We start from the raw sequence: 12,095 nt of genomic DNA on the forward strand, positions 1-12,095 counted from the left end.
GAAATTACATGTTACTACCAAGACTTACTGTCCTAGGGACAAGGTATGTACAACTCTTCATAATAGATAAAGAGAGAACCTCCTGATAATGTATCTGATCTGCACAACTTTGTCACACTGTCTCTGCCTTTTCCAACTTTTGCTGTTCCCAAATTTCTGCTTTTAGATCTTCACTAGTTTGAACCTTGCCCACACTTGCTTCAGCTCATGCTTTCTTTTTGCCAAAGCATAAACTGTTCTTGTGTAAAAGATAGATTGTTGGGTTTACATGGCGTCTTAAAAAAAGTCAAATATGTTAAAATAATTGGAAATATTTTCACAACTATTTTGGTTGCACAACTAAGAATAGTTGCACAACTCGGAACTGTTGCATGGAAGCTGGATACATTGCTACCAAAGATGCGAATATGAGTATTCTGTTGCTGCTGAAGTCAACTCGAGTGATCCAAGGCCTGGTTGATTCATCTAAACATGCCATTTATAAGAAATGTGCACCAAAACCAAAATCTGTAAAAATATTATATCAGATTTTAGATAGAGAAATTATAATTTTTCAATGTAATATATGTGAACTATCACTGATATGGTCTCTTTAGATCTTATGTAATTCCTTCTTTCTTTACAGGGATGTCCAAGAACATATTATGCAGATCTGAAATTATATATATAAATCTGATATGTATATTGGTATTATGTATCTTGTATTGGCACTCAATATGAATTGTATGAGTTTTCCAAGAACAGAATATCAATATATATATCATTCTCTAGATGCATGTCTCAACGTAGAGACATGTCTCTATATTGAGATGTGTCTTTATCTTTGTAGTGCTGTTTCTTAACAACCACTAATGAATCGGCTAATATGACACTAATGATTAACGAGATGTTGTTTGGAATATGCATAAGATGTGATCTGTATAATACAATCAGAAATGATAGAACACATGCGATCAGTAAATTCATTCAGAATATCTGCAATCTGCAATATGGTTGATCAGAATTTTAATTTTTGATCGGTAAGATGCTGAAGCCAACGTTAAGTATTATTATTATGAGTTGTGATTAATTATTATTATTATTTATTAAGCTTGATTAGACTCGAACCCGATACCTCTCAGATAAGAGTCTTACAATATACTGTTGTGTTGTAGGCTTTTGCCTCAGAATTATTGAAATATATATGGCAGTTAAATATGATCGAACATATATATGTTTGAACAATCAATCATCTTCAAATATATATATGTTTGGTCATATATATATATATATAGATATATAATCAGTTCCAATCTCAAAATCAGTTGACCATATTTAGATCGATATTCAGAATCTCATTATTAACTTCAATATTGATATTTATTTGGATGAACAGAAATATATATCTATGACACAGACACAGACACACACCCACACACACACACACACACACACACAGAGACACATGCACACGCACACGCACACGCACACGCACACAGAGATTATATATATATACCTGTGTGTGTATTATATATATGTCAGTCCATTGAATATCAATTATTGTAATAATATCATAGTGAATGAATGTAGATCAAATTTATTTGTGTAATACATTATGTAATGATTTCATTTTATCGATTGTATTTATCCGACCAAAGCTTTAAATCAATAACAAAATCCTCTCAATAATCCCTAATCTTTTTTTTCAGGTGTTGAAGAAGTAGGATCGCTGTAAATGTGTATCAAATGACAACTCAATATTGATAAATACTGAATATTGATTTGTAAATCTGATAATTGCAGTCACCAAACTCAAAAGGGCAGAACATATATTGATTTTGATGTCTTTCCTTGGGATTAGATCTGCATTATAAAGGCATGAATAGACATGACTGTTCATGGGTATGTGTCATGAAAAGGTGCCTTTTCATGCCCAATCTCTAATTGGATTTCAACCCTTAACAACTACAAATGATTTCCTTAATAATAGAATTTTTGATATATATATATATATATATATCTTATATTATATCTCACATAATATTAAATATGATATATCTTCGATATAAAATTTATCCTACTAAAGCTACAAAACATCAACATTGGGAGATACAAGTTTTTGGTCATGGACTTGGATGCTTGCATCAAATATCTGATTCATAGGCAGCTAAAGAAACAAACATTTCATTGCCTGCAACATTGCAAGGACTTTGATAATTGATCCACTGGGGCTTTAAAAGGAGCGATGTTTCTACTTATTAATCCCATCCATGAGGCCATTCTGCTGTTCTTTCTCACATGAATTCAAGAATAAAATTTAAATAGTATTAACATCTAAATGCCTCCTTAAAGTTGCTACTTAATTGCATATTTAGAAAAGTTGCAATAATGCTTTATCTTAGTTATGGCCAGATACTTCATCCTTTTGGGGGACTTTGTAATGGGCACCCCTGGATGTCCCAAAAGAACTAAACCAAATTGCTGGAAGGAATTATGTCAAACAGTTTGCATTCAACTTCTTATTTCTCCGTTTAATGTTTTAAACCCCTTATAACTCCGGAAATCAAACGTTTATTTGTTTGTTATGTTTCGTGCATGGAATTGGTATCATACAACATAAACAAGAAAGAAACTACAATAGTATGCAAAGTGGAAATGAACTGCTGCTAATAAAATGTTATTTTCAGAATTCATAAAACCAAATACATGGCAGATTTATCAACTCACTAATTACTTCAGCAGTATTGACATAATACTCCAGCCCATGCTTTCGAACTTGCTGCTACAATACTTTGTCCTTCAATCAGTCCACTACCTTCATAATACCATTCCCTCAAAGCGGCATAAGCATCGGACAAGTAGTGAAGAAGATATGAGCAAAATACCAAATCTTCCTATAGCCGGAAATGCAATTAAACTGCCTGAAAATGAAGCCAATAAAAAAGAATTCCAAAGGCCAAACCCCAAGGGAATGACGTCTAGAATGTTACAAGAGAGGATAGACGTCCTCAAATGCCAAGAACGGAGCTGCAACTCACACACCAATTTCTTCTCATATTCAACCTGCCTAATGAAGCCACAAATGCTTCCTTTTATTTTATTTCCAAGGGTCCGCTCAACTCATATGGGCAATGTGGGATAAAAGATGTGTAATATATAAAACATATATTAAAATACCCCTTATGTCTCCCTTGGGTACACATCACCATAAAATAAATATTAAAGTAACATTTTTAATATTTTACAATTAAATTAGACGTTACTTTAATAAAACTTTAGGCATTAAAATGTATTAGCAATCGGACTCCGAATAATGCGAGTGATAGCTCATCGGAAAGCTCTCATCGAGGAGTATCGAATTCAATCACCAAAATTGACCTGCACTGTGTCCTGCCGACTTACTAAAAATAGTAAGTATGCCTGAAACTGAGTAAATCAACTTCGTTTTGGCCCAAATTGGAAATGACTAGGCCAAAACACTCCAGGATCCCATTAAACCCTTCGTTAGCCCTCGGGACCATGTAGAACAAGGCTAACGCACACACACTTGGTCAACTGCTAAAATGGGGACATTACAGTCTGCCCCCCTTGAAATTGCTTGTCCTCAAGCAATCTCAGTCCAGCCTGCTAAATAACCTGCTCACTCTCCCATGTAGAATCTTCCTCCGGCAGGTCTTTCCATCTGACCAAATACTCCTTCACTATCCTGTTTCTAAGCTTCCTCTCTCTGGTGTCCAGAATAGCCTCGGGTACTAACACAAGCTTCCCCTCCTCATCTAAAGGGGGTAAATCTGCAGAAGGCACTACACTCTGACCAATGGCTTTCTTAAGCCTAGACACATGAAACACATTGTGCACTCGATTGCCCTCTGGAAGCTCAAGCTCATAGGTGACTTTGCCCACTTTGCGAATCACCCTGTAGGGACCATAAAATCTAGGTTTCAACTTTTCAGCTTCGCTCTTCTTGAGCGATGATTGTCTATATGGTTGTAGCCTCAAGTAAACCATATCCCCTATCTCGAAGCTACGCTCTATTCGGTGCTGATCAGCATACAATTTCTGTTGATTCTGGGCCTGTTGTATATTCTCTTTGAGCACTTTCAAGATGTCTTGACTACCCTGCAATAAGTTTTTGGCTTTGGGCACTCTACTGTCCCCCAAAACTAAATCCATGAAGCTAGGTGCTTCATAACCATAGAGTGCCATGAAAGGAGTCATCTTGATGGACATATGATAAGTGGTGTTATAACAATACTCTCCCATATGCAACCATCTGATCCAAGCCTTTTGTTGTGTAGTTACATAGTTCCTCAAATATCCTTCCGCCCATTTATTCACAATCTCTGTTTGCCCATCTGTTTGCGGATGATAACTAGTGCTAGGTGTAAGATGCGTACCACACAACCTAAACAACTCTTGCCAAAAAACACTCATAAACTTACTATCCCGGTCGCTGATAATGAATCTGGGCAGCCCATGTAACCTGAATATCTCTCTAAAGAAAAGATTTGCCACCTGTGCTGCTGTGTAAGTGGACGGAATAGCAAAGAAGTGAGCAAACTTCGTCAAGCGGTCCACCACCACATAGATGCAATCCCTTCCCTGCACTCGTGGTAAACCAGTGATGAAGTCCATCGAAATACTTTCCCATTTCCTATCAGGAATGGGCAAGGGCTGTAATAAACCTGCAAGAAATGTGTGCTCTCCCTTATTCTGTTGACAAACCACACACTCCCTGACATACCTCTGAACATCATCCTTGAGCCCTTTCCATGAAAATTGCTCTCGGATCTGCCTGTAGGTCTTGAAGACTCTCGGATGTCCAGCTGTGGGTGCATCATGAAATGCCTTCAGTATCGCCTCTCTCAAATGTGATGACGGAATCAAATAAACCCTATCCTGAACTCTGATCAATCCATCTATCACCTCATAGCGATCATCCTGTACGGTACCTGAAATCAATCCAGAAGCCCAAGCATCTCCGGCATACTCTGCTATAATCCGATCTCTCCAATCTCCTGAAATCTCTGCCAGAGCACATAAGTGAGGTCTCCGAGATAAGGCATCAGCCACCACATTTTTCTTACCTTTGACAAACTCTATGTCAAAGTCATAAGCCTGCAATTTAGTCACCCATTTTTGTTGCCGGTCATTAAGATCACGCTGGCTCATGAAGTATTTAATACTGTTGTGATCAGTCTTGATCACAAAACGACCACCTACCAAATATGATCGAAATTTGGCCAATGCATGCATTATGGCCAACATCTCCTGGTCATAGACAGAATTACTTTTCTCAACTCCTCGGAGCTTCCTACTCTCGAATGCAATGGGATGCTTCTCCTGCATCAATACTGCTCCAATCCCATCACCTGATGCATCACAATGAAGCTCAAAAGGCTTCGTGAAATCCGGTAGAGCTAGAACTGGACATGAAGACATTACCTGCTTGAAATGCTCAAAACACCTCTGTGCTGCCCCTGTCCACACGAAGGCTCCTTTCTTGGTAAGATCTGTCAAGGGTGTAGCAATCTGTGAGAATCCCTTAACAAACCTCCTATAAAAACCACATAAACCAAAAAATCCCTTAAGCTGTGTAAGGTTTGTGGGAGTAGGCCACTCTACAATAGCTCTAATCTTTTCGGGATCAACCCGAACGCCATCTGCACTAATGATATGCCCAAGGTAAAGGAGCTCAGTCATGCCAAACTCACATTTAGATTCCTTGGCATACAATGACTCTCTCTCTAGAATAGATAACACCTCCTCCAGATGATGTAAGTGCTCCTCCCAGGTCTTACTGAAGACCAAGATGTCATCAAAGAAGATCAAGACAAATCTCCTCAGCTGCTTCCTGAATACCTGGTTCATACAACTTTGAAATGTAGCAGGTGCATTGGTTAGACCAAATGGCATAACCATGAACTCAAAGTGGCCATAGCGACATCGGAAGGCTGTTTTCTCAATGTCCTTTGCTCTCATCCTGATCTGATGGTATCTAGATCGCAAATCAATTTTGGTGAAGAAGCATGCCCCGTGCAACTCATCAATCAGCTCATCAATCCTAGGAATGGGATACCTGTTTTTAATTGTTTTCTTATTTAGTGCCCTGTAATCGATGCACATGCGCAACGTCCCATCCTTCTTCTTTACCAACACTACTGTTGAAGCAAAGGGGCTCTTATTGGGCCTGATATGCCCCATCTCCAACAAATCCTTAATCGCCTTCTCTATCTCATCCTTGTGTTTCTTAGGATGACGATAGGGAGTAATCATAACTGGTTTGGCTCCCTCCTCGAGCTCAATAACATGTTCCATCCCTCTGTCAGGAGGAACCCCATGAGGAATATCGCTAAATACTTTAGCGTGTCTATCAAGTATCTTCTGGATATCTGGTGGATGACTCTTTTCTTGTGGTTCTGGTGAAGTTGGCATAGTGTAGCACTCTGCCGCCCACTCTATGTCATTATGACGAAAAAGTCTCTGCATTCTCCTCAAGGACACTACTCTGCAACCTCCATCTGAAAGTCCTCTAAGTACCACAGTTCTGCCCTCATGCTGGAATCTCATCTCCAATTTCGCTAGATTGAGTGTGAACTCAACTAGTGAAGCCATTCATGTCATGCCGAGGATGACATCATAATCTCCCATGTCCACAACATAGAACTCATCCTCCAACTCGTAGCCATCTCCAAACCTGATGCGAAGATTAGATATCTTTCGAGTGCATAATAACTTATCACCGTTAGCCACCATGACTTTAAACCCATCATGCTCCTCTGTCTGTAACCCTCTCCTGGCTACCAACTGTGCATCTATGAAGTTATGTGTAGCCCCAGTGTCAATAAGAGATATTACTTTCTGCCCCTGGATAGTACCCCTGACCTTAAATGTGATTGCCTTTTGGGCCCCTGTCAAGCGTGCCAACGATCTATCATCCGTACGAATGTTGCTCTCCTCTATAGTGTTACCCTCATCTGAATCAGAGTGCTGATCCTCCGCTTCTGACTCTGACTCTTCTGCTGAAAAATACTCCATTTGATTTGCCTTAGCCTTGAGAGAACATTTATGAGATAAGTCCCAAGGCTCTCTACAATGGAAGCACAGCTTCTTCTTTCGAAGTTCATTCAAAGTTTCATTGTCTAGTCCTTTTGATCCTTCTTTGGTTTTGCTATACTCTTTCTGAAACGTTTTTTTGTCTTTGTCCTTGCGGTAGGAAGAATCTGTTGAATGGTTTTTTCCTTTGTATACCGAAGGGGCTAAATCTCGTGCCTTTTTAGTTGCTTCAGCTAAGGTGAGTGGATCATGTCCCTTCACCCAACCTCGTAATGGATCAGCAAGACCATCACAAAATAACACCACCAATCTCCTAGGAGAGATATCAGTAACAAGTACAGACAAGCGCTGAAAATCGGCAATGTAAGCATCCACAGAACCTGACTGTTTTAACTGTGCTAGCTCCTTGAAATGTAACTCGGGATCCTTAGTGTCAAATCTCTCAATCAATGTTTCGGTGAATTCCTCATAGGATGTAATCTGATTATGCCCCAAAGTCACCATGCCATGATGCCACCATTCATGTGCAACGCCATCCAAGTGCATAGCTGCATACTTGATAGCCTCCTCCTCAGGCATAGGATTTAGCTGCAAGTATGTATCTACTTTCTGCACCCAAGCTCGTGCAGTCATCTTCCCTGAAGCATCATAATAAGGTAAAGAAAGTTTTCCAACTTTCTTCCTCAGCTCAAAGTTTTGATTCCTCCCTCCTGCTTTAGGCATGTGTCTCATCCTCAAGTCCATATAATCTCTAAGGGAAATATCCGCCTGAAACTCCAGTCCACTAGCCTCCCAGTCCCTCCTGAACTGATCCTGTAACTCGGTAATTTGCGGTTCGTTTACTAGTTGAACCAGATCTCCGGGTGGGAAAGTGGGTAGAAGAGGTCTCGAGCTCGCAGTCCGCGCTGGGCGTGCAACGTGTCTAAAGTTATCAGCCTCATTCCCATTGTTGCCGTGTCCATTATTACCATTAATGTTATTCTCAGGACCATTATTGTTGCCTTGGCCTCCATGGTTATTGTTTCCCCCATTGTTATTGTTTCCCTCGTTGATATTATTTCTGTTGTTAGCATCACCTGGATTAATATTGACACCCATCTGTCTAGCCATGAGCTGCAACATCATGTCCATTCGCCTATTCTGCTCCTGTTGCATACACTGCCCCTGCTCTAATGTATCTAGTAACTATCTGAACAGTACCTCCCCTTGATTTGGACCAGCATTTCTGCCTCCGCCTAATCCTGTATTCCTGTCATCTCGATCACCCATATTATTGTCCTGATCAAAGAATATCTCCTCTGTGTCTGTATGGTTAGATTCAATGTCCACCTGCACGGATGTACTAGACTGTTTGCTTTGCAAGTCTGAAATCCTATTTTGTCTTGCTCTGGTATCGCGAAAATTATAAGACCCCTGTCGCATGCTCAAACATAAATGCTTAGCCTGTGTTTTTTACTTACTTTTTCCCTCTATCCGGCTGTTCCAAATTCCCTATAAGACCTCCACAGGATGGCAGGACTTATAGCTCTAGTACCACTGTAATGGGCACCCCTGGATGTCCCAAAAGAACTAAACCAAATTGCTGGAAGGAATTATGTCAAACAGTTTGCATTCAACTTCTTATTTCTCCGTTTAATGTTTTAAACCCCTTATAACTCCGGAAATCAAACGTTTATTTGTTTGTTATGTTTCGTGCATGGAATTGGTATCATACAACATAAACAAGAAAGAAACTACAATAGTATGCAAAGTGGAAATGAACTGCTGCTAATAAAATGTTATTTTCAGAATTCATAAAACCAAATACATGGCAGATTTATCAACTCACTAATTACTTCAGCAGTATTGACATAATACTCCAGCCCATGCTTTCGAACTTGCTGCTACAATACTTTGTCCTTCAATCAGTCCACTACCTTCATAATACCATTCCCTCAAAGCGGCATAAGCATCGGACAAGTAGTGAAGAAGATATGAGCAAAATACCAAATCTGCCTGTAGCCGGAAATGCAATTAAACTGCCTAAAAATGAAGCCAATAAAAAAGAATTCCAAAGGCCAAACCCCAAGGGAATGACGTCTACAATGTTACAAGAGAGAATAGACGTCCTCAAATGCCAAGAACGGAGCTGCAACTCACACACCAATTTCTTCTCATATTCAACCTGCCTAATGAAGCCACAAATGCTTCCTTTTATTTTATTTCCAAGGGTCCGCTCAACTCATATGGGCAATGTGGGATAAAAGATGTGTAATATATAAAACATATATTAAAATACCCCTTATGTCTCCCTTGGGTACACATCACCATAAAATAAATATTAAAGTAACACTTTTAATATTTTACAATTAAATTAGACGTTACTTTAATAAAACTTCAGGCATTAAAATGTATTAGCAATTGGACTCCGAATAATGCGAGTGATAGCTCATCGGAAAGCTCTCACCGAGGAGTATCGAATTCAATCACCAAAATTAACCTGCACTGTGTCCTGCCGACTTACTAAAAATAGTATGCCTAAAACTGAGTAAATCAACTTCGTTTTGGCCCAAACTGGAAATGACTAGGCCAAAACACTCCAGGATCCCACTAAACCCTTCGTTAGCCTTCGGGACCATGTAGAACAAGGCTAACGCACACACACTTGGTCAACTGCTAAAATGGGGATATTACAGACTTTGACATTATGTATGGCCCAGGACAAAAAGGGGGAATAGGATTCAGTACAGAAGCTTTGATTGAATTAGAGAATGCTTTTTCCTTTGCAACAATTAATTTTTCTCATGCGCAGTTAATGTTACCACGAGGCATCTGGCCAACCAGTTCAATAATTCTGATGTCTCAGATCATTGGCCTTCTGATCTACAAATCAAAAACTAAAACTTTGTTTAAAAAAATTGTGGCTTACACCTGCAAGGCACCATAACAAAGTGTGCGGGTTTATATAAAATGTTAAATATCTAAAGCAATAACTTAGCACTGATCTCAGAGAGTCGGAACCTTTTCTGGCATGGAGCAGAGACAAAAAATTGAAAGAACTTGAAAGAAAAATCTGGAACAGGATCCCTCTCAACAATAGGAGGCAAAGGAACATACTTTAATAGATCAATTAAATACTATTCAGGCTAGGTAACAAAGCTATCAGATGCAGTGAGCAATAGAAAATTGAATCAAGCTTGGCAGCTCCAATACAAAATTCTTCAGAAAATCTGTCCTTAATAGGAAGTATGTGAAAAGTAGGCAACAAATCAAAAAAATCAGGTGGCTCTACCATATTTGAACAACAAGATATCCTCACTTTTCCCACAATTTACTTAAAGATATCCTTGCAAATAGTCAAATATTGCCATAACACATACACTCATTGAACATACCATAGGATCAAAGATGAGAAAATTATTTTCTCATTTAGCCCAAACAAGGTGCTAGGGCCAGAAGGTTTCCTCACTTCCTTATATCGAGCCTTTTTTTTAATGTGGACAAGCAAGTTACAGATTTATGAATCATTTATTGGCATCCAGGATTTTCAGCGAGATGGAATAATGTTGGATTAGTGCTACCATATATGCTATTTCCTTCAATAACGGTGCTATACCTTTCTGTATGCAGATGGCAAATTTGAATTCCAATATCATTTTAGTATATTATTCTCTTTAATCATTCAGAGTGCTGCATATCTTTTCTTTCTTGCAATTTTTGTTGTTAAGAGAAAGTAAAAGCTATCAAGTGTTTGCAGCTTTTTCTTAGCATTTCATTTTCAATATTTTTGTGCGACACAGGTTGGAACAGCTGCTGGAGGAACTCTGGGTGCATTTCATGGGTTTAACCGAGGTGAACACTTATGATCCATTGCTTTGTGCAGTGAAAATCAATCAGTTTTAAATAGGCGCTCTGAGTCTCCATCATGAAAAAAAGGTTAATTTAATCTGCCTTCAAAGATTTTCTAGTGCCATTCAAGATCCTGCCTTGACATGATCACATTTATCTTAGTGTAGTTTCTAGATTAAATTGTGTGTAGATTTTTCCCTTGTGCTCTCTATCATCCTGATCATGGAGTGTGATCCGAAATGTTGATGCAAAAATTATACACACAATTGAATCCAGAAAGTACACTAAGATAAACTCTTGGATTTTGGAAATCTGCAAACTGTAATGATCAATTTTTTCAGTTTGTACTTAACATATTATGCCTTTGTTTTTTGATTCTCACATACTGTCTTAGGTTCAAGACACCAATTGTTTTTTCTGGATACAGATACCATAATTTGCTAGCTACATGTCAATCAATTTGAAGACTTAACCATGCATGCAAACTGTGTCTCTTTCTCTCTCTCTCTGTTAGTTTTTACTTTGTGGTGTTAGCACATAGTAGTAATTTTCAAATCGCAAACTATTTTTACTTTATTTTTAATCTTGATGCTTCATTGTATTGAAGAATCTTAAAATCTCTGGAGACAATGTATGAGGATGATAGCAAATATAGATTAGATATAATTTTACAGTTGATATTTCTTTTTCAGTATAAATACTAGTTTCAACATGCTGTTCATAACAGATATGTTCCACATAGCTGTCGATTTTATTTTCTTCGTGCTTTATGCAGTCATTGAACAGAGGAGTTGAGTTAATGCTGAGAAAACTCTAAACCCAAAGGTGGATTAAAGTCTGCAGAACCCAGTGGATTTCTGCTTGCTGTATTATATTAGTGTCAGCTCTGTTGAAATTCCATTACTTTAAAACTTGTGACCATAGAGGAATTTATGTAACAGTATATAAGATATTTGTAAGGCTTATCCTGATACACTTAACTATGTTGCAGTTATGCCTTTTGTCCAAAGCTGTGTGAGGGGTTCAATGTGGCTGCATTTCTTTATTGGGGTAAGTTTTAATCTCATTGTCAATCAGAAAGATAAGTTTCATTTTATGTTGTTACATGTCGATATGAGGTGTTTTTATGTATCAAGTTACTAATAAAGCATTGGGAATTAAAGGACTAATTTCTATTCATATTGTCAATCTGAAAGATCAGTTTCATTCTATGTTTTTACATGTAGACATGA

The 12,095-nt window shown here is 38.4% G+C and overlaps 1 protein-coding gene across 1 annotated transcript in view; it reads left to right on the forward strand.

Annotated features, from left to right (window-relative positions):
• Window positions 1-12,095, forward strand: part of LOC149540720 (uncharacterized) — a 165,094-nt gene that overhangs the window by 67,565 nt on the left and 85,434 nt on the right. The window contains exons 3-4 of the mRNA XM_089801813.1: window positions 10,815-10,866; window positions 11,855-11,913. Coding sequence (XP_089657939.1) covers window positions 10,815-10,866; window positions 11,855-11,913 — 111 coding nt within the window. The remainder of the gene's footprint in view (window positions 1-10,814; window positions 10,867-11,854; window positions 11,914-12,095) is intronic.

This window comes from Cupressus sempervirens, chromosome 9, assembly GCF_028749045.1.
Source record: "Cupressus sempervirens isolate cs-2001-9-10 chromosome 9, ASM2874904v1, whole genome shotgun sequence".
Classification (NCBI taxonomy): Eukaryota; Viridiplantae; Streptophyta; class Pinopsida; order Cupressales; family Cupressaceae; genus Cupressus; species Cupressus sempervirens.